Source organism: Protopterus annectens, chromosome 9.part0 (assembly GCF_019279795.1).
Source record: "Protopterus annectens isolate FY-2018-M chromosome 9.part0, PAN1.0, whole genome shotgun sequence".
Taxonomy (NCBI): domain Eukaryota; kingdom Metazoa; phylum Chordata; order Ceratodontiformes; family Protopteridae; genus Protopterus; species Protopterus annectens.
Genome location: NC_056743.1, coordinates 313,425,473 through 313,451,048, shown reverse-complemented (window position 1 = coordinate 313,451,048; position 25,576 = coordinate 313,425,473). Strand labels below are relative to the sequence as shown.

The window sequence follows — 25,576 nt, the reverse complement described above, 5'->3', positions numbered from 1 at the left end:
TTCTTCAGATGAAGTGCATTTAGCAGTGATCCTTAATTTTCTACAGGGCTTGTATCACTATGTCCTGTCTTTGCTGAATTTCTGTAAAGCATTTTTGAAAGGTTTTTATTAAGCACCCCCCCCCCCCAAAAGGAAATTTTCCTCATTGGTATCTGCATTTTGGGTTCGTGACAATAGGTCAACAGAAATACTCAGTGAATGTCAGAACAAACCATATCTGTCAACTTTGGAACTATTGACTTATGGGAATAACAGGAAGCCTGTATTGTGTGATCATTGTACATCATGTGTCTGGGAGTTGGCCTTTTACTTGCTGTAGTCTGATCTTGAGTTTGTATATACAATTAGCTGGTGATATGGGGGGGGCAGAGAGGCTTGCCCCCCCATATTTGTTTCTTTTTATTTTTGAGTTTTACCTTCTGACTGTTGTTACTGTGGTAATCAACATTCAGGAGGTCAGACTGATGGCATACATTCCCTGAATTTTATAATGGAGAAGCTAATTCTGCCTCCATTTTAACAGATTTATGGCAGAATTAAAGTTCTTATCATGGGAAACCTTATTTTTCATAGCCATTACTTCCCCAAGATTTGTTTCAGAACTGTAGGCCTTTAGTTTGAAGCTTTTATATGTAAATCTTTCACAAAGACAGTTTCTTCTTCCAGACTAACCTAGCTTCTATGCCCAGGATAGCCACAGAGATGAATTTAAATTAGTAAGTTTATTTGCCTTTATTCCCCCCTCAGTACTCCAGTAGAGAAGAATATTTATTACGTTTCCTAGATGTGTATAGACATTTGTGTTTTTCTTGGATAACTCTAAAGGTATTAGAAACAATGATTAGCTCTTTCACTTCTTAGATGTCTAATAAACTGGCACAAAAAGTACACAAACTCTCTTTGTTTAGGTAACTTTGAATGTAAGGGTTTTGCCACCAGAATTAATAAAATTTGTCTTACAAACCAGAATTGCTGGCCCTTTTAACAGTGCTTTGATGAATGACATTTGTGCAGCTGCAACATGGCTTTTTCTGCATAATTTTGCTTGACACAATAAGATGGATGCTGTTTCCAGGTCTAGGTGTGCCTTTGGGTCTACTATTTTCACAAGTATTCTTTCAAGAAGAAAAGCTAGAAACCCTGTACTAATAGGTGAAGTGGACAGATTGGATCATGTAAGATATTTATGCGTTTTCTAGTCTGTTACCACAATGTTGGATCTTAATGGTCCACGTCTATCCACTTTAAAATACCTACCTTCCCATTGCTCCTTGGCTAGGACTCCTTGCAGGAGATAAGGGATAGTTAGTTTTCCTGATGTGTAAGAATAGTTATTTCTAGAATGCTTGCTGCTCTTTGGCACTGAGGAGCTCTGGTAAAGAGAGGAAGGGTGAGGAGAGAAGATATAGAGCATTATGGGAATTGTGGGATTGAGTTTAAACCTGGGAACATTTTCAGCCAGGTGCTGAACTAACTAGTATCTGTGGCAACTAGATGTTCATCGTGTTTCACTGTCGCAGTCATTACAATTGGGTTATCCTGCTGGCAGGCTACCCGCAGTCGGCCTGAATTCCAAAGTCCTGGTCCGGCATCGGTTGCTGTCGCCTCCTCCCTGACGTCAGTGCGCCAGGGGTATAAAAGATGCAGCCGATGCCATTTTCTTCAGTCTTTCTTGCTGCGCGGTGCCCGAAGCAAAAGCAGTTTGCAAGTGCCGGTCGGCCAACTCCTGAGATTTTCAAGTTCGAATTTCAGCTCTGAAGTCTTCATTAAAGCTAAGTACCCCGTTGGGGAAACTTTTTTCTTGCTCCAGACCGATGTCAGAAAAAGTTAATAATTGTACTTCCTGTGGGAAGCAAATACCTCATAAGGATTTTCATTCTTACTGTATTCCTTGCCTAGGCCCTGACCATAATGTTGCTAGTTGTCGGTTTTGTGCTAGATTTAACCAACGCACTATTAAGCGTCAGTACGATTTTGCATTTCATTATTTTGGTAGAAGATTTAATTATATAATGCCGTCGGAACAGCAGACTACCGGAAGTTATAAAAAGCGCAAAGACAAAAGGACAGGCATCCGAGGTCCAAAACCGACAAGGCTTCGGCTAGGCCAGTCGCCGGTTCTCAGTGAGGCGCTTTTGCAGCCCCTGATGCCTGCTACCTCAGAGCCACAGGCCGCTTCTGACTCCCACGTGGAGCCGACTAGACCGCTGGAAACTCAAGGTATTGGACCCTCAGAAACTATTCCCCCAGATGGGTCCAGAGTCGCTGAGCAGGCATCGGCTTCTGAGGGGGTTTTCAGGCCTACACAGCTATATGTAAAAACTACTTCAGCTTCAAAGGCAAAGACTAAAGCACCTCTAAAGACAAAGAAACAAGTACAACATTCCCCTGGACAGGCCTCCATGCCTAAAAAACAGATGCTTAAAATGGCCGAAGACCTAATTACTTTGATCAGGGGTTCCCATCCCCCTCCAGATAAGAGACCTAGGCAAGAGACATAATATGAATCTTCAGATCAGGTTTCCATTTCCTCTGATTCCTCTTCTGAACAGGGATACTCTCTTCGTCCTTATGAGGATTCGGATGCTGAAGAATCTATCCCTTCAGCCTCTCCTCCTTAAGATTATTCTTTTGGGGAGACCCTGCATACTATGAGGGAGCATTTTCATTGGGAGAGCCAAGATTACTCAGAATCTAAGAAAAGGCTCAGAGATTTTCTTTAACTACCTCAGCACAGGCCCCTTGCTATTCCTCCTGTTTTAGACATTGTAGAGGATGTATTTATAGAGTCCAGTCTCACTCCTAACTCTTTACCTCCAGCTCCTGTTAAGCCAGACAGATACTACAGGGTTCCTGATTCACATAAATTTCTTTATAAAAACCCTGCTGCTGACCCAGAAACTATATCTCAGGGTCCCAAGGGAGTTACGGCGTCCACTGCAAAAAACCCTATCCCCTCTGATAGGGATTCTAGGGCCCTGGACAGATGGGGGAAAAAGATTTACACTTCTGCTAATTTGGCTGTAAGGGCCTTAAATTGTCAGTTTCATATGCTTAAATATCAACAGTATCTTATGTCACTACTAAAACAGAAAATGTTGACAAATTCTGAATGTGCAAAAAACAAAGAAATGCAGGATTTACTGCATGCAACTGAACAAGTGGGAAAGCATACTTTGCAATGTGGTTTTGATTCTCTGGAGGCCTCCTGCAGGGCCGCTGTTACGGGTTCTGTCATTAGGAGGCATGCTTGGTTAAAGGAACAGAATCTGCCTGATCATGTTAAAGCAAAATTGTTAGATGCTCCATTACAGCATGATACTTTGTTTGGTGTTAAAGCAGAAGAGGTGTTGAAGAAAATGGAGGACAAAGCTAAATCTTTGCAAACAGTCAAGGATTTCTTACAGGTACAACCTCCCAGATTTAGCAGGAACTGGCCTGCAAAAAATTGGTCCTTTCCAGTGTCAGACAGGCCACAAAGAGTCAGATACAGATGCCCCAGAGGCAGATCCCAGCCCCAGGGCTCATACAGATCTAAACAATGGGGTGCTTCTACCTCCAAAAGCGGAGAAGATAAATCACAGCCATACAGGAAACAGTCTCAATGACTTTCCCCTGCCAGCACCAAGCACTTATCTTCTGGCAGCCCCTTTAGGGGGAAAGCTAGCACTTTTTCCACAAAATTGGCACATGATTACCCAGGACAAACAGGTCCTGAATATATTTTCTCAAGGCTACAGGTTCCATTTTCACACCCTGTCAAGGGCAAACAGAATGCCAGACTTGCCACACAATCAATGGGCAGAGGCTCAAAAACAAGTTTCAGCCCTCATGGACATGAGGGCCATACAGCGAGTGCCACCGCAAGAGCAGGGGCTAGGATTTTACTCAAGACTCTTCTTGGTGCCCAGAAAGGACAATGCATGGAGACCAATACTGGACCTGTCTATTCTAAACACATTTCTGGATATTCCGAAATTCAAAATGTTGACTCTGCAGCAGCTTCTGCCCATGCTGGGCAAGAAGGCATGGCTTGTGACTTTAGACCTAAAAGAGGCATACCTGCATATCCCAATCTGACATTCATGCAGAAGATACCTCAGATTTATAGTTGGCTCAATGCACTACCAATTCTCTGCACTGCCCTTTGGCTTATCTACTGTGCCCAGGGTCTTCACAAAATGCCTGGCACCAGTAATTGCATTTTTCAGACAAAGAGGAATACAAATTTATCCTTACTTGGACGATTGCCTTATTCAAGCAGAGAACAAGGGCATTTTACTACAGCATCTGGTGTTTGTAAAAAGATTACTGACATGCCTAGAGTACACAGTAAACGAAAAGAAATCAAAACTAGTACCCTCACAAGAGATAATATTCTGGGTGCAAGCTTAAATACAACTGCCCAGATGGCTTATCTCACACCAGACAAACAAAGACAACTGACTACTTATTTCAGATTTTGGCAACAAAGACCCAGTTATCTGCATGAAAAATTCTGCAGGCTTTGGGCTTCATGGCATTCTGATAATTCCATATGCAAGACTGCATATGAGGAAACTACAGTGGTATCTAAAAAGTGTTTGGGCTCAACATTGCCACAGCCTGGAAACAATAATTACCCTCATTCCCTGCCTGCAACAGGAGTTTCGATGGTGGGCAGAGGCCTGTCACCACAACAAGGGACAGCCTTTCATTTTACCCATAGCCAGGCAGACATTAACCACAAATGCATCAGATTATGCCTGGGGGGCCCATATGGCAGGAAGATGTATTCAGGGCACATGGTCACAAGCCAAATGCATCTGCATATCAATCACAAAGAGATGCTAGCTGTTCAAAATGCCCTGACAGCCTTCAAGGATCTACTTCATCCAGGACAACTATTGATAAAGACTACAGTCATGTGGTACATAAACAAGCAGGGAGGCACACATTCCTACCCCCTCTGCAGACTAGCCATGACCTTGTGGGACACAGCACTGACTTACCAAGTACATCTGCAAGCACAATACCTGCCAGGAAGGATAAATTCTCTGGCAGATGAATTAAGCAGAAACCTAATGGATCCACACGAGTGGAAATTGGATGCACAAGTCTTCAGCATGATAACAAGGAACTGGGGATGCCCGGACATAGACCTATTTGCCTCGCCTCACAACTGCCAACTACAGAAATTCTGCACAAGGACTTATCACAAGCTAGCATGGAAAGTGGATGCTCTATCTTTCAGCTGGAAAAACTTAACAGTTTATGCCTTTCCCCCACTGCCTCTCCTCCCCAGGGTACTCCTAAAGGTCAGACAAGAGAAGCCAAAAATGATGCTGATTGCCCCAGACTGGCCCCACCAGCACTGGTACCCAATCCTAAAGAGCATGTCTCAATGCCCAGCCTGGACATTGCCTCAAATTCCTCACTTATTGACCCAACAAAACAGATCCTGCACAGCCATCTCAGGACCTTAAACCTGGCAGCATGGCTGATAATGTAACCATTCGAAACACGCCTCTGTCTAAAGCAGTGATGGATGTTATTTTGGAGGCCAGGAGGCCTAGCACCAGAAAATCTTATGCAGAAAAATGGAAGAGATTCTGTGCTTGGAACCAGGCACAAGGAATTGACACGATTGTACCAAATATTCCTCAGATTTTACAATACTTAACTGAGATGTTGGACAAAGGCCTATCCTTTTCCTCAATTAAGGCTCATGTCTCTGCCATTTCAGCTCACTGCAATACAGAACCACCTCTGTTTTCTCATCCATTACTAAGGCAATACCTCAGAGGGGCCAAAAACATAAGACCTCCAAGGAGAGCACCAATACCTGCATGGGACCTAAATTATGTCTTGGAAAAACTCACACTGACTCCTTTTGAGCCAGCCTCTATAGCTGATATAACATTCTTATCTTGGAAAACAGCTCTGCTCCTAGCAATAACATCTGCAAGATGAGTCTCAGAGTTACAGGCACTCATGGCTGTGGAACCTTTTATCATTTTCCATCAGGACAGGGTTTCTTTGAGGACAAACCCGACATTTATGCCTAAGGTAGTGTCCAGTGTGGCCCTGAATCAAACAATTCATTTGCCTACCTTTTATCCAAACCCACAGAATAAGGGTGAGAGACTTCTGCATTCTTTGGACATTCACAGGCAGCTACGCTTCTACTTGGACAGAACCAAAGCTTTCAGAAAGACTGAGCAACTTCTAGTGGCATATGCTGCAGGATCACAAGGAAAGGCCATCTCAAAGCATACTATTTCAAAATGGATAGGCCACTGCATTCGTTTCTGCTATTCACAGCATGGCAAATCAGTGCCTAAGGGCATTAGGCCACATTCAACCAGAGCAGCAGCCACTTCAGCAACCTTCCTCAGAGGAGTACCAACCAAAGACATCTTAGAGGCTGCAACTTGGAGTTCAGTGCATGCTTTTACTAAGCACTATCACTTACCTCTCTACTCTAAATCTAGAGCAGGCTTTGCCACTGCAGTTCTGCAGGGCCTCATATCCTCTCCTAATCCTGTTTAGCCCCAGCCGCCCAACCTTAGCTTTGGGATTCAACCCAATTGTAATGACTGCAACAGTGAAACACGATGAACATAGTACAGTTGTGTACCTACCATAAATGTAGATGTTAGAGTGTATTCACTGTTGCAGTCCAGGTTACTCACCCACCATCCCCCTTTCCTTTTCTGGGCCTTATCTGTACTTCTCTATTATATACAACCTATGTGGTGTATTTGCTTATAGATGAAGGTAGAATTTTGATTTACTGCATGCATGTTTATTGGCATAAATTAGCCTACCCTTTTGGGAGCACCTGACATCTGGGGCAAGAAAAACTGAAGAAAATGGCGTTGGCTGCATCTTTTATATCCCTGGCACACTGACGTCAGGGAGGAGGCGACAGCAACCGACGCCGGACTAGGACTTTGGAATTCAGGCCGACTGCGGGTAGCCTGCCAGCAGGATAACCCAATTGTAATGGCTGCAGCAGTGAATACACTCTAACGTCTACATTTATGGTAGGTACACAACTGTACTTTCTCACGGTTGAAGAGGACAGACATGAATCACAAAAATCTATCATTATTGCAAGTATGTATGTAACTGATTTATGATGTATTTGATAATTTTTTAAAGTGAGTGGTGTGTGATAATCCTCTCTAAACATTGAGACAAAATGTTGTATTTAATGCTGTGATCACGGACATGTGAGATCATTTTTTACTGTTGTAAAAGAAGTTGCTATGCTGCATTTCTTGTTAAACAGCATTACAGTAAACTGCACCCCTCACAGTCTCTGCAGAAAAGAAAAACAACATTAAAACACAGTTTTTGGAGTATGAGATCAAGAAACTGAAAAACATTTAATTTTGAATTCACACTAGCCAATCCATCAAGATTTTTTTTCTGTTTTATACATTTAAGTCAGAATTTTATTTTGTTGTGGTTTCCTGTACTAGCATGATTTCAAAGTGAATTTATTTAAACATCTTCATTAAGTCACAGTTTAAACAATGACATTCTTAACTGCAGTGCTGTTATTAAATAAATACTGGGCTTTTTATGCCTGCTGGAGGGATGGCTTGAGGGGTGAGCTGTATATGGAATTAGGACTAGGTCCAGAAGACACAATTTAAAATGGATGAAATGAGATTGGCGGGGGTGATTTAATTGGTACTACAACACTGTGAGAATCTTTAGTATTATTAAATATGTCTTGCGGTTCTAGGATTAGGATATGAGGAATAGTGAAAGTTGTTCTATCTTTCGGCTTTTCCCGGTTAGGGGTCGCCACAGCGGAACTCCGGTCCGCTAATGATTGGCAGCAGATTTTTACATACCGAGTTGCCAGCCCTGACGTACAACCTTCAACGAAGGTACACCCATTCACGCATGTCTCCACACAGAAGACGCTTTAGCTGAGAATCGAACGGGACAACGTCTTGCTGTGAGGCGACAACGCCACCGCAGCACCACCACTGAATAGTGAAAGTACTACTGATTAATGCTCTGTTAACATTTTTGTATACTGCATTTATCGGATTGTAAGAGAAAATGGCCAGGGACACTTTGTTTGATTTAGTACATAGCTGTCCTTTAATGGGCAGTTAAATGTTTGGCTTGCAAGAGTATCTGAGTTTGAACTCTCAAGTGCTGATTCAAGTTACAATTTCAAAGTGGTCATATGTAACTAATAGGTTATAAGTACTCTAAACCAGGTAGTCACGCACTCTTAACATAATTTTATAGAATTAATGTTTTGATGTAACCATCACTCCTCTTTCTGACTCACTTGTCTCTTCTAGAAATCTGTCTGTACAGTCCAGCAGATGCTGTGATAAATACCAGAAGATTGCAATCTGTGCTGTATATGGAAATTATAGTGTCCATTTATAGTAATGCATTTATTTAAAGTAATACATGTATTTAAAGTAATACCATTATAGTAAAGAACTGCTGTACATGACATAGAAACAACAATGTAAGCAGTATATAAACTTTAACCTAACAGAACAGGCTTAAAAAAACACTCATGGTACACTGCAAAGGAGGCATGTGAACACATTGTTTTACAAGATTTAGCAAGCATGTTGTTTGGTTTAAGTTGTGTTTGGGTGGATAATTTTTAAGTTGTTTTGTTTTTATCATTCTGACTGTGGCCTGAAGGAATGCTGGATATTTAGTGGCCATTACAGACCACTGAATGACATTTTGATCACTGAGAAAATTGTATTATATTTTGCCTTTGTTGGATTCTACAAATCCTGAAGTTTTTTATGTTTGTGCAGACCTACAGTTTATTTTTGGCTTACCTACAGCAGCTGTATTACCCAGCATCTGTAGTTTTGCATGTAAAACGCAATGTATTGCTGTTTAGGTGATACTGTATTATGCAGCTGAAAATGTAGCAACCATTTCTATCAAGGTTACTGACTTTGCTGATGTCTGCTATGCTTTTTTGTTTTCACAGAAGGCTCTCAGAGACTGAAACTGCTGCTCAGCTTTGCAATTGGGGGTTTGCTGGGAGACGTGTTCTTGCATCTCCTACCTGAGGCTTGGGCTTATTCCTGCAGTGCAGCAACAGGTATGGTTACAAAACTGAAACTTTTCTAAAATGTATAGCTACAGGAAGGGCAGTTTAGAGTTAATTTTTGTGTGTAATAAGGTATCCACCTGTATTGTACTTTCTTGCTTGATCCACTGGAAAGGCACAACATACATTTTTATTTGTGATTGTATTTCTTAAGACTCCTGCTGTTCTACAAAGGTGGGCAGTCTGTCATGCTCACTTCAGTTCTTTCCTGTGCCATCCTGCTTTTATAGGCAACATGTACAGTTGCCTGACTTGGCAGTCAGTTGCCATTTTGCAGTGTAGTTTACATCTTTTATTTATTTTTTTTCTTTCGGTTCTATAGATTTTAAGTTAGGATTTTTATTATTTTGTTGTGATTTCCTGTACTTTACTAGCTTGATTTCAAAGTGAGTTTATTTAAACATCTTTATTAAGTCATAGTTTAAATAATGACATTGGTGCACATCTATTAAGAGAAAAGAAAACAAACCATAGTGATATTTTTCATTGTTTTCATGCAGGAGGAGGAGAAGGGGTACAGCATGATAAAAAATGGGGTATTATGTTTAACCTTGGATGTGACCTGGCCTGTATGGTGATTGGGAAACCCTCACAAAACCAAGGGTATTTACTTTGTTACAGATAACATGGCTCAGGAGCTTCAAGCATAGATCCAGGTGATTCTGAACACTAACGGTCAGACCTGGTGGGAATCCATATTTCAGTAGGTGAGATGGAGATCATACAAGTGAGAAGATAGGAATCCATCTGGTATAATAAAGTTCAAACTTGACAACGGGTGGTATTAGTTATGAGTGCACTAGCACAAACGTACCACAGAAAGCAAGATGAAAAGGAAGCACCAGAGGAAACAAGAGGTGAAACAGAGGGTGGAATATAAGAATGTGTTGGATGAGTCAGTGTGACCACTGTGAAGAATGGTTAAACTGAGGGATTGCTGGATATATGGATGTAAAGACGGAAGAGTAAATAGTAGGCAGTACAAATGCATAGAAGATAAGGCAGGGAAAGGGAAATGTGTGGGGGTTTCAAAAAACAGTCCTGAGATCTTGAACAAGGAAATCCAGGGAAGGGTTTACACTATTTATCTGATGCAAAAGGCATTCAGAATGTTATTTCTAAAAATTGGTTTATTTTTCATTGTGATGAGGTTACAAAAAGATTTAGTGATGTAAAGCCCACATTCACATATAAAAGGAGTAATTTCAAGAACATTTTGGAAAATCCACCTATCAACACCCTAGTTTGTTTCCCGAAAAACCTGAAATGTGGTAGATGCAATCAATGTAGGTTTATTGAAAGCTAGTACAATGGCTGGCTGTATAATGAAATCAAGGGATATACCAGGGGAGGAAGGTTTAATTGTAATTCAGAAAAAGTGATATATTTTGCTGTCTGCTCTCGATGTCGAGCATTTTATATTGGTAAAAGCAATAATGCTTTTAATAAGCGTATTTACCAGCACACTTACAGCATACAATGAAATGATAACAAAGTACTTTAGCCAGGCATTCACTAACGTGTAGGATATGAGAAATTTTAATTTTTTGTTGTAGAACAGATTAGCGCATCAGCTTACTGTGGAGATTGAAAGAACAGGTTATTGCGAAGGGTTATGTTTTGGCAGCTTAGGTTTAATGCCACTGTCCCACCTGGTTTAAATGATAGTATTTCCATAGCTAGTGAACTTCAGGATAGATCGCACAAAATATAAAATACACAAAAAATATTTATAACTTGATAAAAATATATCTTGATAAGAATACTAATGAAATAATGTTTAGGTGAGAAAATGCTTTGTATTAAGTTCATTTGATTGCTCTATATTTGATTGTTTTATACTACAGCTTTAAATATTACAAGTTTTTCTGAAATATTATGTGGTTTTAAATGACTGGATAAAAAAGGGGAGTGTTTTTTCCGCCCTTTTTTAAAAAAGTATTCAGCCGCTTTGACTTATTTGATTCTGATGGTGCATTAAGTACAGTAAGACGAAAGCGCTTAACCTTTGATCTGAAGTAGTTAACTTAATTTGTGCAGCAACCTATGCGATTCGGATCCGACCACGGATCCGAGCTGGCAGTTTTCAACAGCTTTAGATCCGAGCTCCAAGCTCCTCCCCCTACCCATAATCCCCTGCCAACCCTGACTGACCTCAGATCTAGTTTGCCGCGGTTATCCAACAGCAGCTTGATCTACAGCTCCAAGCTTTCGAGACTTTTGTGAGAAAAAAACTATATATTTTTTGGTCTTTTACCTCCCCCTCCCTTTGTGGTTCCGTTAGGGTTGTATGTGTGTGTGTGTTTGGGGCCTAACGTGTGTGTTTCTCCCTTTTAGTTAAAATGGCTGAGGCTCCAAAATTGATCTTTTCTAAGTGTACCGAGTGTGGCCATAAGCTGTCCCCGGCGGATGGCCACACTCGGTGTGTGTTGTGCCTTGGGGTTGAACACCTGTCTTCTGGTTGTTCCATCTGTGCGGCATTCAACCCCAGGGCACTCGAGGACCGGAGGTCCAAGTTGATTCTGGCGGGTCTTCTGACCCCGGATTCGGCTTCTACCTCCGGTCCTCCTGTGGCTCCCGCTGCGGCGGCTGCCACAACGGCTTCCCTCCCCCCGGCCGGGACTCAACCTCCCGCCTTAGGCCCGAAGGAGAGGGAGGCCAGGAAAGAGAAAAGGAGGGAGAAGCACCACAAGCGGTGGGCCGAGGCCTCCGCTTTGGCCCCCCTGGCTAAGCGGTCTTCTCCCTCCAGGACTTCTGGGTCTCCTCCGTCTCAGATCCGGTCCCCGTGCTTTTCACCGGGTCCTGAGGAGATCAAACCGAAGTCTCACGGATGCAGATTTGGACCGGATGATGAGAAGATTCCTCCAGGCCCAACTGCAGATGGGAGTGCTCCTGCCCCCCCCCCCCGGGGGGGAGCTTGACCCCTTTTTTGCCCCGATAGCTCCTTCTCCTTTCCCGCTTCCCGGGCTCGGAGTCTTCGGAGCCGGGCAGCCTTGGAGCCGGGGGTGTGTCGGTGCCGATAGTCTCAGGTACTTGGGCGCCGACACTTCCCTCGAGTCTGTCGGGTCCATTTTCTTCAGATCCGAGCTCTCGGAGCCCAGGGCTGAGCTTCGGATCTGGCAGTATCGGTATGCCTTCGGCTCCGTCCAGGTCGGCGCATACTGGTCCATCGGATCCGATCGCTTTGGTGCCGGCCCCGATCTGTCCATCGGATCCGAGGGAGGGTCTGCTTTCGGATCCCAGAGAGAGCAGCTCTCCCTCGGCATTCGACGTGGTGGAGAGGGCCCTGTCGAGAGATTCCAGGCCCCCGACCCTTGCCACGGCTCCACCCTGCACTCCTTCTCTGTTGGGCCCGACTTCCATCACCCAGCCCCAGGGACAGCCTGCCCTGACATCCCAGGTCGTTCCTTTGGAACAAGACATGGCTGGTGAGACCTCCTCGGACAGCCCCCCCCCCCCCCCCGAGGAGGTTCCTCACAAGCGAAAGTGCAAAAGGAGGCACCTGGACGCCCCCGAGTCCTTGACTGAGGACATGGATTTGGAGGAGGGGGAAGGCTCCCCAAGATCACCCCCCCGAAGATGTCTCATTTGGTGACGTCATGGAGATGCTCAGGATAAAGGGGGGGGTGGTCTGCCCCAAAGCCTACCTCTGACAAATCCGTGTTCCTGGAGGCGTTTGAAGCAGGCCTGTCTACCTCTTGGGTGTCCCCTCCGGCCGACCCCCTGGTAGATTTGATTACTACCAGGGCGTGGAAGGAGCCGGACACTGTGGAGCCAGTCCCCAAGTGCCCGGACAAAATTCTTAGCCCACCCTCTGACAAGTCCCACTGGAGTAAGGGTTCCCCTGTAGATGCCATGTTGGTGGCGACTGCCACCAAGAGGGAACTAGCTCAGGAGAGTCCCTCGGTTCATCCGCCGAGCAAGGAGTCTCGGTCGATGGACCATTTAGGGAAGCGGGTCTTTTGTTCGGCTACCTTCTCTGTGAGGTCACTGAACTACATGGCACATGTGCTTCGGCTGCAGCGGGACCTTATCAAAGAGTACGCTACGTCGCCCCCCGAGTCCATGTCGGTGGAGGACAAACGTTTGCACTCCACCCAGATGGCCACTCTCCGATCCATACCAAACACCTTTATGCAGCTTCTATCCCATGCCATGGAGGGAGCTGCTAGTGCCAGCGGAGCGGGCCTTGTCATGAGGCGTCAGGCCTGGCTCCAGCACTGTGATTTCGCGGAACCCTTCAAGGCATCTTTCGCTAATGCCCCTTTCGATGGTTCTGCCCTCTTTGGCAAAACTGTTTGCGATACTTTGGTCCAGAGCGAGAAGGACGGGAAGACGTTGTCTGCCGTCAGAGTCCGCTTCTCTGCTCCCCAGATGTCCTTCTCCAAGAACCAAAAGGGACAGAAGAAGATGTGGTTCCGGAAGTCGCAACAGTCCCGTCCCTCTCCAGACCCCCAGCCCTTCTGCGGCAGAGGAGGGCAGGGTGGACGCCGCCCTAGAGGCAGAGGGGGCCCACGCAACTTTGGATCCAGAGAACCCTTCTCGGATCAACCCACGCAACACCCCTGAGGGGTTGCCCGACTGCTCCACTCTGGAGGCAGTCGGGGGGCATTTCTCGAAGCACCTAGCAGCTTGGGAGTCCATCACGACAGACCGCTGGGTGCTTCGCATTATATCCAGAGGATATCAGATTCCCTTTTCTCTTTACCCACGCAGCCCCAGATACCTCCCCGATGTCCCACCCGATCAGAGGGAGGCCGCAGCAACAGAAATCCAACAGTTGCTGGAAAAAAGAGCCATCCAACACGTCCCCCCAGACCAGTGCGGGTCAGGGTTTTACTCCAGGTTCTTTTTGGTGCCAAAAAAGACAGGGGACTTGAGACCTATCCTCGACCTCTCCTCCCTGAACCTGTCCGTAACCAAAGAGAAGTTCCGCATGGTCACCCTTCAATCCATTCTCCCCCTTTTGCGGGAGAACGACTGGATGTGCTCTATAGACCTCAAGGATGCGTACTATCACATTCTGATGGACAGGCGATCCAGAAGGTTCCTCCGCTTCCGGCTAGGAGCCAGTCATTTCCAATTCAGGGTCCTTCCCTTTGGTCTCACCACAGCCCCCAGGGTGTTCACCAAAGTGTTAGCAGTGATTGCTGCCCACCTGAGGCTCCAGGGAATCCAGGTCTACCCATACCTGGACGACTGGCTCCTGACCGCCCCGACAAGGCATCTACTCTGTGCAGCCAGAAACTACTTTCTTCATCTAGCTCCCCGGCTGGGGATCACTATCAACACAGAGAAGTAGTCTCTTACCCCGACTCAGACTATAGACTTCATAGGGGCAAGATTAGACACAAACCAGCTCCTAGCTTTCTTGACCATAGACCGGCTACGAACCCTGAGGCTACATGTGCGGGCCATTCTACATTCTCCAGCTCCTCCGGCAGAATTGGTCCTGAGGGCTCTAGGCTCAATGGCGGTGGCAATCAACCTTTTGCCAATGGCGCGTTTGAACATGAGGGCCTTGCAATGGACCCTCCAGGTCCAGTGGTCCTTCCTTCGATTTCCTCTGAGCCATCCCATTCCCCTCAGCAGGGCTTGCAAGAGGGCCCGCGTATGGTGGCTCCAATCTCCGAACCTCCAGGAAGGACGCCCCTTTTCTATGGCCCCTCCCCTAGCCACGGTGACCACGGATGCCTCCCACCTCGGGTGGGGGGGCATTGTTCGGGCAGGACAGTCCAAGGCATGTGGGACCCCACGGAGACCTGTCTGCATATCAATGTCCTAGAGATGAGGACAGTGTTGTTAGCGTTGCAAGCACTTCAGCACCTTCTTCCTGTAGGAACTGTTGCGATTCAGTCAGACAATATGTCTGCCGTCTGGTACATCAACAAACAGGGGGGAACCAGGTCCTACCCACCCTGTCGAGAGGCCATGAGGGTGTGGGAATGGGCGATCTCCACCAACCGCTTTCTTATAGCAACGCACATTCCGGGGCGGTCCAACATCCTAGTGGACAGACTAAGTCGCACCATTCTGTTACCACACGAGTGGTCTCTGAATCCCGAGATAGCGAATCAGATTTTCGCTGAATAGGGTCAACCCTGTTGCGATCTCTTTGCTTCTCCTTCGAACACAAAATGTTACGACTACTTCGCTCTCATTTCCCCCTTCGGGGAACCTCCGAGAGATGCTCTGGTGCATGCTTGGCCTCCCGGTCTACTTTATGCTTACCCTCCTCTTCCTCTGATGCTGAAGTTTCTGCAGAAAGCCAGCCGGTTGGGGAGCAGGATAATCCTCATTGCCCCATTCTGGCCTCATCAACCCTGGTTCCCTTACCTTTGGTCTCATCTGGTGAATCCCCCTTGGATTCTGGATCCCTGTCCGGATCTAATATCCCACCCCCTAGATCTCCCAGTCCCGAATCTGCTTGGCTGCTCCAGTTCCACTTGTAGCTAGGACTCCCGGTATCTCTTCCCCAGTTGAAACTATTCTAGTAGCAGCGCACAAGCCTTCTACTAGAAAGGTCTATAGTAGCAAATGGAAACGTTTCTCCATTTGGGCGGAACGTCGAAATTTGGATCCTTTCACAGCTCCTTTGTCAGCGGTATTAGACTTCCTGTCAGGGCTGTTTCATCAGGGGGCTAGCTCCTCCACAGTCAAGGTTCAACTAGCAGCTATCTCTCATTACCACATGGGAAATGAACTGGGCACTTTGATCACCATGAAATTGTGTAAGACCTTTTTGAAGGGCACCTTTCTGCACAGACCTCCAGTGAAGGATGTAGTCCCTCCTTGGGATTTAACGCTGGTGCTTCAGGCCTTAACAGCTCCCCCCGTTTGAGCCTGCAGCTTCAGTAGATCTTAAATTCTTGTCAAGGAAAACGGCTTTTCTTGTCGCTATCACCTCGGCTCGAAGGGAGGGTCTCTGAGCTACAGGCCATCTGTGTAAAACCCCCATATTTGACCTTTCACAAGGATAGAGTTTACCTCAGGACCAATACCTCCTTTCTTCCCAAGATTGCCTCTGAATCGAATATTAACCAGTCCATCAACCTACCAGTCTTCGTCCCTAATTACCAAAACAAAGGGGAATATAAATTACACTCACTGGATGTGCATAGACAACTTCGCTTCTACAGCCACAGGACATCTGGTCATAGGCAATCTGACCAGTTGTTAGTCTCCTTTGCCAAATTTAACTTTGGTAAATCTGTGTCTAAAGTCACGCTGTCTAGATGGATCTCGCAGTGTATCCTTTTAGCATATGAAAGTTCTGGCAGGCCTGCACCTCAGAGAGTCCATGCCCACTCTACTCGGTCTATGTCTACCTCTGCGGCTTTTAGAGCTAGAGTCTCTTTGGATGATATTTGTTCAGCAGCCACTTGGGCCTCATCTCATACCTTTATCAATCACTATAAATTATCCTTTGGCTCTGCAGTGCTCCGAAACGTCCTTCCATGAAGGCCGCCCAAGGTTCAGGTAGCTGGGGACTCTGTCTCATAGGTTGCTGCACAAATTAAATTAACTACTTCAGATTAAGAAGTTATGTACTCACCATAACGTTCCATCTGAGTAGGTCAACTTCATTTGTCAGCAACCGTCCCTCCCTCCTGCCCCTTCACTTATGAGTGTTTTCATACTCGGGTCCATGGGTGTTACCCACTTTATCTTGAAAGCATTTGTCTTCGGGCAGTATCTGCTTTTGGGCAAACTTGATCTGAGGTCAGTCAGGGTTGGCAGGGGATTATGGGTAGGGGGAGGAGCTTGGAGCTCGGATCTAAAGCTGTTGAAAACTGCCGGCTCGGATCCGAGGTCTGATCCGATTCCCATAGGTTGCTGACAAATGAAGTTTACCTACTCAGATGGAACGTTATGGTGAGTACATAACTTCTTATTTCACATTGTGACCTGCAGTTTGGTTTTACGTTTTTTTATAATAAAGGGTATTTTCTGGACTGAAGTCCTGGTCTTTTGGAGCTCCTGGTTGTGTTTTCTTTCTTTTCAGAGTTCCACACATGGTTATCACAACACTCCCCAGACAAATTTGCAGTTATAGAAACATGGTTAAAGCCACACATCCAAGACACTGAACTACTCCCACCAGGATGTAACATAATAAGAGCTGATATAACTCAAAAAACAAAAAAAAAAAGGAGGGAGTAGCTTTAATTTATCCCAAGTAATACACAATACTTTCTTACTCTTAGCCCATAGTGACATTCAGTAATGCTGAAATTCTTATAGCCTCCTTAAAAATTAACAAAACTAAATAACTATATATTACAGTAGTACATTTCCCGTGGCCACAATATTCCAATGCTAGAAGACATCCTTTCCAGGATGTCACAAAGTATATCCAACGAAACAATCAGCATGGGTGATGTTAATGTCAATTGGCAAAACTTAATCTCTGACTTCCCAGTAAATAGTATAAATCTTTATGGATATACACAGCTCATTACAATGCCTACTAGAATACAGAAAAACAGCAATCCAGGATGTATTCTGGACTGGATCTTGGTCTTGGATCCCTATAAATATTCTAACTCTGGTACTCTGCCAGATATTTCAAGTGACCACCTGCCTGCATATACTTCTAGGACAACCTTCCAATTACTCAAAAAACACATTTACAAAGTCTTGGGTAATTTATCTATCTTTAATCAATCATTAAACTGGTCCACACTAAAAACTGTACCCTTAGATGATGCTGTCAGTCACTTTAACAGATTATTTCTTAACTCTCTCAGTACCTTAGCCCCACTTTGAACAAAAAGAACAAAAATCAGTCCTGCATCCTGGCTGATTAAGTCTACAAAAATGTACTAATCAGAGATAAAGCTTGGAGGGAATGACACAAGAACAAAAATTATATTAATCTACAAAACTATAGACAATTACTCAACCAAGCAAAAAGAAAATGGTAATTAGTGATAAGCAGTACTTCTCACAACAATTTACAGACCACCAAAACAACCCAAAACATATTTGGCATACCCTCTCATCACTCCTCACCCCAGGGTCCAAGCAAAACCCATCTCCAGCCATAGATAAATCTCCATCCCAAATAGCAGATATGTTTAACACCCGCTTTATAGAAAGTATAGTTAACTTACTCAATGATCCTAGTAAGCCCATAAATCTGAACTTTACAAGTAATCTCAACCCACTTCCTTCTCAAACATCTCCCAAACAAACCATAATTTCTTCCCTTCCCCCAAAAATATTTCTGCAACAAACATTCAGTTTCCTTTCCTGTCTGTACATCCAGTACCCACAAACTATATATGTAAAATACTAAGATTAAAAGTGTTCTCCTTCCACTGACAACTTCCCTTCTGAATACTTAAAACTTGTTTCAGCTGCAATTGCATACCCTGTCAGTATTCTCATCAATAGATCCATCATAGAATCCCATGTCCCCACCCTTTGGAAGAGATCTGTCATAACCCCTTTACACAAATGAGGGAAATCTAATGAATTAACTAATTGCTGACCCATTGCTATCCTGTTTCCTGTATCCAAACTGGTAGAAAAATATGTACATAAACTACTCCTTAACCACCTTTTCCACAACAGTTTACTTACTCACCTAACACGGCTTCAGGCCAGCACATAGTACAACTACTGCACTAATCTCCTTTATGGATTCCATTAATAAAGTTAGACACTCTGGCCAAGTAACCTCAGTAATACTTCTCGATCTTTCTAAGGCCTTTGGCACGGTCTCGTACCCCAAACATTTACAGCAACTTCCTTCTCTGGGTCTTTCTCCACCCTCTCAATAGTTGTTTACCAGCTATCCTTCTGACAGACAACAATGTGTAACATGACAAGGCTGTCTCTCGCAATATCTAACTAACAGGATTTCCACAAGGGTCCATTCTCAGGCCCCTCCTCTTCAAAATCCTCATAAATAATCTTCACACTGCCTCCCATCAAAGCTCCTTGATCCAAAATTCCATGCTTCTACTCTCATCGCCTGCTCTAATAACATAGCCCACCTTAGGCAAATAAGCCAAATGCCTTCTTCTCCATAGAAACTTGGCTCTGCAGGGCATAATTATTGCTCAACCCCAATAAAACCAATCTCCTCCTTTTCACACCTAAGACACTCTCATCTGACTTTAAGATATACTTGTTAAATAATACAGAAATTGAAGTTGTTACACATGTCAAATTATTAGGAGTTAAAATAGACAGTAAACTTACCTTTGATCTACATATGCACAGTGCTATCAAGAAAATGTACTACAAACTAGGGATGCTGTATCAGCATAAAATATTTATGAGTACATCTACCAAAGCAATGCTTGCCGAAACCTACTTGCTCCCCTCTCTGTTATATGGTGATCCCATTCTATCCAGCTTTCAGGTTTCACTAAAAAGTAAACCTGAATCCTGCTACAGTAAATCGCTAGATTTGCTATAGTTGCATTTTACTACATACACCACTGCACTGCTCTTACTGCACTCGATGGACAGGAATTCCCACATCATCTAAACTACCTCCAAGTATCTGTTTCTCACAAAACCATATACAACCCTGAAAACTGCCCTGCCTTAAAGTCAATTCTACAAAGCTACATACCTACCAGGGCTCTCCTTTCTGAAGATAAACAAATAATAACTTATACAGGACAAACAAAAAACATGGGCAATGTCTATATTGCTACACTGTTGCTAAGCTATTGAATGCCTTACCTATGGATATCAAAGCTATATTTAACCTCAAGAAATGTAAATTCACCCTGAAAAATTTCCTTCTTACATCACGTAGCTTTGGACGGCTAAGATCTAGCTGTATTCAACTGGACGTATAAGAGAATTTAAGTACCTTTTATCGCACTTTTTTCAAATACAGCATTTTAATTGATTTATTTGTGTTGCATTGAATATTAACTGAACTGGAAGTTTTGACTCTGTTTTTTCAGTTAGTTCCCCACCCACCCTCTCTGTTTCTGTTTTGGTGTTGATCTTGGTGGCTTTGAAACTGCCCGCCCCTCTTGTAAATTTGTGTTTGGATGCTCCTTATGGGCCCATCTTATTTGCTCACTCAACTGAGTGCAGTGAGATCATATTCTGATTTCAGGCACTCCTACTGTGTACAAAGAGAGCATCTGGGAAAGAGAAAAAATGTTTAAGCTTGTTTCCTGCCTTTCCTGTAAGTGGTCTAGACTACTTGTAGGCTTCTGAGCCCCCAAGCCTTTCTGTGTTGGAGGGAAGCCTTCTAGCTTAATTTTGTTTCTTAGAACTAGCCAGTTTTCTAGTTTCAGCACTCAAATCGGTTTCTTTGAACTCAGCACTTGTTCAGAACTCGTTGTAAGCACTAAATAAGCTGCAAATTACTACACACTCAACTTTCCTCACTTGTCTAGAGGAAAGCAGTTTTTAGTACTTAATAAATAAGCACCTATCCAGGCATGTCTAAGGGTCAGCTCACGGTGATTTCTCCTGTCTACCTGATGAATCTGGGCATCTTGGGGCAATGCAGAAATTGCCTCGTACACAGACAACCCTCTCCTCCTACCGCCCAATACTACAAACTGTGAGAGATGCACTTATATAGCCAAATAGGAAGCAAAACTCTCTTCATCCAATACAGTCAAGAGGAGAAGGTAAACACTTGCACCACACCACACTCATCACATAGTCCCTCAAAACCTACACCACCAAAACACATGCATAGAAATACAAAACACACACCTACATTAGTGGAGGCTCTCAATAAAAACCTGCCCAAGCATCAGGGACCTCCAAAGCAGAAACGCAAGCAAACTCCACCCCCCAGCACAACCCAAATGACACACAGCCCACAAACTCCGTGTGCCACTCAACTACAGCCCATAAGGCATAGCAATGTACCCAACACTCTAGTCATAGGTGACACTGTAGTCAGGCACACTGATGTTCCACTTACCAGGCTAAACAAGGAGAAAGTTACTGTCAGCTGCCTGTCAGGTGCCAGGATCCGCCACATAATGCACCCACTCTGGTCACTCCACAACATGTACAAATATGACACTGTCATCGTCCATGTTGGTGTGAATGACCTGAGACTTACCTCCCTGGACTACATGAAAAGAGACATGGAGGAGCTCTCCGATCTTGTAGCCCAGGCAGGTATGACCCTAGCTTTGAGTAGCATCCTGCCATCACCCAGAATGATACCACAGTACAAGGACAAAATGATAGACTTCAACAATTGTTCAAGCTTCTGGTGTCATTCTAAGGGGATCCAGTATTTGTCTGCCTGGGACAACATGATCGACAGACCACGATGCTTTGCCAGAGATGGCCTGCACCTGTCACCCTTGGGATTCCGGATACTGGCTAAGGCTCTTGCCACCCCTATAGTGCCTTTTTTTAGGCAAGATTCAAATGACAAATTCACCACCGTAACAGGTACAAGCAAGCAAAATCTGAGGGTAATGCTACTCAGTGCTAGAAGTCTAAGCCTCAAAATGCACTCACTTGAGGCACTCCTTAAAATGGAGAACATCGACATCTGTGCAGTGACAGAGACCTGGTTCAGAGCTCCAGAGAGCACCCCTGCATTACCAGGCTATAATTCATACCACACCTATTGGCCATCTAACCTGAAACGAAGCACTAAAGGTGGAGGCGTGTCAATATTCATTAAGGATATCCACACCTCCAGGCTAATTGCACAGCATAATGTATCCGAGATTATCCAAGTGCAACTAACTCTGGGCAAGACCGCAGTCCAAATTGTAGCTTGCTACAGACCCCCCACCATGCCCCAGGATTCCCACTCCTCATTCCTTGATACACTGGAAAGTATTAGGGTACAACCCAACACCCTAATAATGGGCGATTTCAACTACCCCACCATTAACTGGGAAAACTACTCATGTACCAACTCTTTTGCTCAACGTTTTCTGGAATTCATAAATTTCAATGCCCAATGCCTTGGATCAACTTATTCACACCCCCACCAGAGGCAGCAATATCCTAGACCTGGTCATTACCAACATGGGCAGCCGGTGTTCCACACCAGAGGTCAATTCCTCGTTGGTCAGATCCAACCACAAGCTAATCACCTTAGACATCCACATCCCGCCCCCACCCCCAGTTAGGGAAACCACCGTAAAAAAACTTCTCCAAAGCCAACTTCACACTTCTTAATACAGAAATGGCAAACTTCATGACACCCATGCAGACGGACAATAGAGGAGTGACTGCTGAATCCTACACAAATGCAATTTATAAGCACTTACACGAGTGCATGGATCATGCTATCCCTAATAGGACCAAGGTGCAATCCTCCAAAAAAAGGAAGCCAGTCTGGTGGTCCTCTGCCATAAACAAACTCTACAACAGAAGAAAGAAACTGTTGCAAAAAAGAGTAAAATCCCATGACTGAAGGAACTCCCTGGTCAACCTCAGTAAGAAATGAGATCCCTCATAAAATCCTCCAAAGCTAGTTACGAAAACAAAATTGTCACTGACTCTAAAGACAACCACAAAGCATTCTATAGCTATGTCAAGAATCTCAATGGCAACACTCAGATCTGCTCCGAGTTACAGCACAATGGGACTAAATATACAGAACCAACTGATATTGCCAACATCCTGGCAGATAGGTTCAGTGCTAACTTTACCCCCCCTCTCACCCCCTAGAGGGTTCATCTCTATACAGGAAGAATGCAAAGTTCCTGTAATCACGGCTGCACAGGTAAAAAAACACACTCTCCAAAGCCAAGAACACAGCATCCATGGGACCTGACAATATCCCAGGCTGTGTTCTACATGAGCTACCGAATGAACTGGCACCCTACCCAAGTACCAGGTTCAATCATAGCCTCACCTCAGGCTTTGTGCCCACGGAATGGTGCACCGCGACAGTTATCCCACTCCACAAAGGTGGAGCCACGACGGACCCCGGGAACTACCGCCCCATTAGCCTGACGAGCCTGGTCTGCAAGTCCATGGAACGTATCATCATGGAGCTCATAAACAAAGACATTGGTAATCTCCAAACTCTGGACCCTACCCAGTTCGGATTTGTAAAAGACAGATCATGTCTCCTAAACCTGACTTGACTTCTTTGAAGTAGTCTCCAAAGCTATAGATGAGGGTAAAGTGGTTCACACAGCTTATGTAGATCTCGCCAAGGCTTTCAACACCATCCCCCACTCTGGAATTATAGATAAGCTCACTAAACTAGGTATAAATCCCTATGTCACAAGATGGGTTGACAACTGGCTCATGGGTAGAACCCACACTGTGAAAGTAGCGGACTCCAAGTCCGACTTCAGAACAGTGACAAGTGGAGTACCACAGGGTTCAGTTCTGGGTCCTCTCCTGTTTGGTGTCTACTTCTCTGAAGTGCAGGCTAACAGAGAAGGTCTTTGGCTAACAAAGTTTGTAGATTACTGCAAACTAGGAGCCATAATCGAAACTCTTAACGATGTGGACATACTACAAAAAGGGCCTCACTGAGACAGATACCTGGTGTCAAAGCCATGGCCTGAAGCTCAATGCCAAAAAGTGTATTGTCATCCCCTTTGGTAAAAACTCTGCACCCATGAACTACCACATAGCTGGTAGTCTACTTAACACCGAAAATGTGATGAGACCTTGGGACACAGGTGGACAGCAGTCTCTCCTTTGATAATCACATCGCCACAGTGGTCAGGAAATCCTTCTACATGGCTCACCTCATCAAAAAAGGTTTCTCTTCCAGAAAAAGAGGTCATTGTTCCCCTCTACTCATCACTCATTAGACCCATTATAGGGTACGATGCCCCTTTTGGTGTGTACCTCACAAGACATCTACAAATGGAAAGGCCACAGAAATACCTCACAAACAGGATTACTGGCCTCAAACAGATGCCCTACGCAGACCGTCTCAAAAAACTCCAGCTTTACTCCGTTGCATATCGCCTACTCAGAGGCGATCTCTGCCTAACATACAAAGCTGTGTCAAACCCAGAGCTGTTGGACATGCTCCACTTAAAGAAATCCCAATCCCTCCAAGCTACACGCTCTAGGGACCTAAACCTTGTCACCACAATAAACAGAACATGCTGGAGGAACTCTGGAACAGACTACTTATCTATGTCAGACAGAGCTCGTCATTAGCACTCTTCAAGAAAAATCTTGATTGGATGGGAAATAGGAAATTCACCCCAGGGATCACTTCTGTGGCTCTGCTCGTCGGGGGCACAGGAAAATAATTTTCTTGGGTGGCGAAAGCCAGGGTACATTTTTGACTAGACTTATAGGCCTAAGGGCCAATAGCCTAGTACCTACCTATGAGCGTGTCTGCTCTTGTTCCAAAACCAGCTAATAACCATCTCCACTTCCCCCTTACATTCTCCTTTTTTCTACCTCTCACCACTAGCCCATCCCCTACCTTTCACCTTTGCTACTTCAACTACCCTTCTCCCACTTTCACCCCTCAAATCTTTCATCTACCTTTATCTCAATTATAATACCCCACCTCTACTACTTCAACTACTGTCTCCCGTCAGGCCTCTTTTCTCGCACCTTTAACTGTACTATAACACCTTTCTCTATTAATACTCCCCTTCTTCCCCCTTAGACAAACCCTCTACTCTCCCTCGCCTTCCTCCCTTAGCCTCCCCCCACTTCTTTTCATCAGCCTTGATCTAGACTAACTCCAGTTCACCTTTCCTTAACCTCCCTCTATGTTTCAGTCTTCATCTAAACTAACTTCCACCCCCAGTACTTCACTAGAAGTAGCTGCTCCCATTTCCACTCCTTTCTATCAGCTCCCTCTGTCCTTACACTTAGCACCTTTTACTCAAATTTTCAAACTTTCATACTCAACAAATAACTCCCTTTGTGTTATACCTTTGAATCAATCTACAGTAAACTGGAACTCAAGCAACCGGCAAATAAATATTGAAGAAATACAGTACAATTTTCATGTGTTGCACTTTGTCCCTCCCCCTCTTGCAGAAAAATACCATACATTTTTAGAATTTGAGTTTTAAAAAGGAAGATAGGAATCAATTCCCTCTCTCCCCAACCTGAGAACAAGTCAAACCAGTCAAATAGTATAGGGTATAGTATTAGCCAGGCCTCTTTTTAATAGCAACTTTCAAGCAAACAAACTACAGGTGTCCGGCATCTGTCAATCCCAGTGGATGCCGGTTAACTGAGAGTTTACTATATCTACTTTCTAAACCACTTATTTCCCTTAGTTTAAATCCTAAACTCACTTTTTCATTCTTTTTAAACTTATCTCTGTTATCGTTGACTCTAAGCTTTTCTCTCTCCCACCATAAATACTTGTATCTGAATATCCCATTATTTAATCTACAGAACTTTAGCAGCAACTGTACAGTTTCTGTTTACTGTTAAAACCTTTTTGACTCCATCATGGGTAACTGTCTCTCATTAGAAATACATTATCTGTCTTATCCTATAGAACTTTCTCTGGAAAAATATAGTTCTGCAACCACAATTGTCAATGTGTTA

The 25,576-nt window shown here is 44.3% G+C and overlaps 1 protein-coding gene across 2 annotated transcripts in view; it reads left to right on the top strand.

Moving 5' to 3' along the window:
* SLC39A13 (solute carrier family 39 member 13) overlaps positions 1-25,576 on the top strand; it is a 584,382-nt gene that overhangs the window by 40,850 nt on the left and 517,956 nt on the right. For both annotated transcript variants that reach the window (XM_044082895.1, XM_044082894.1), the window contains exon 2: positions 8,981-9,094. In XM_044082895.1, the coding sequence (XP_043938830.1) occupies positions 8,981-9,094 (114 nt within the window). The remainder of the gene's footprint in view (positions 1-8,980; positions 9,095-25,576) is intronic.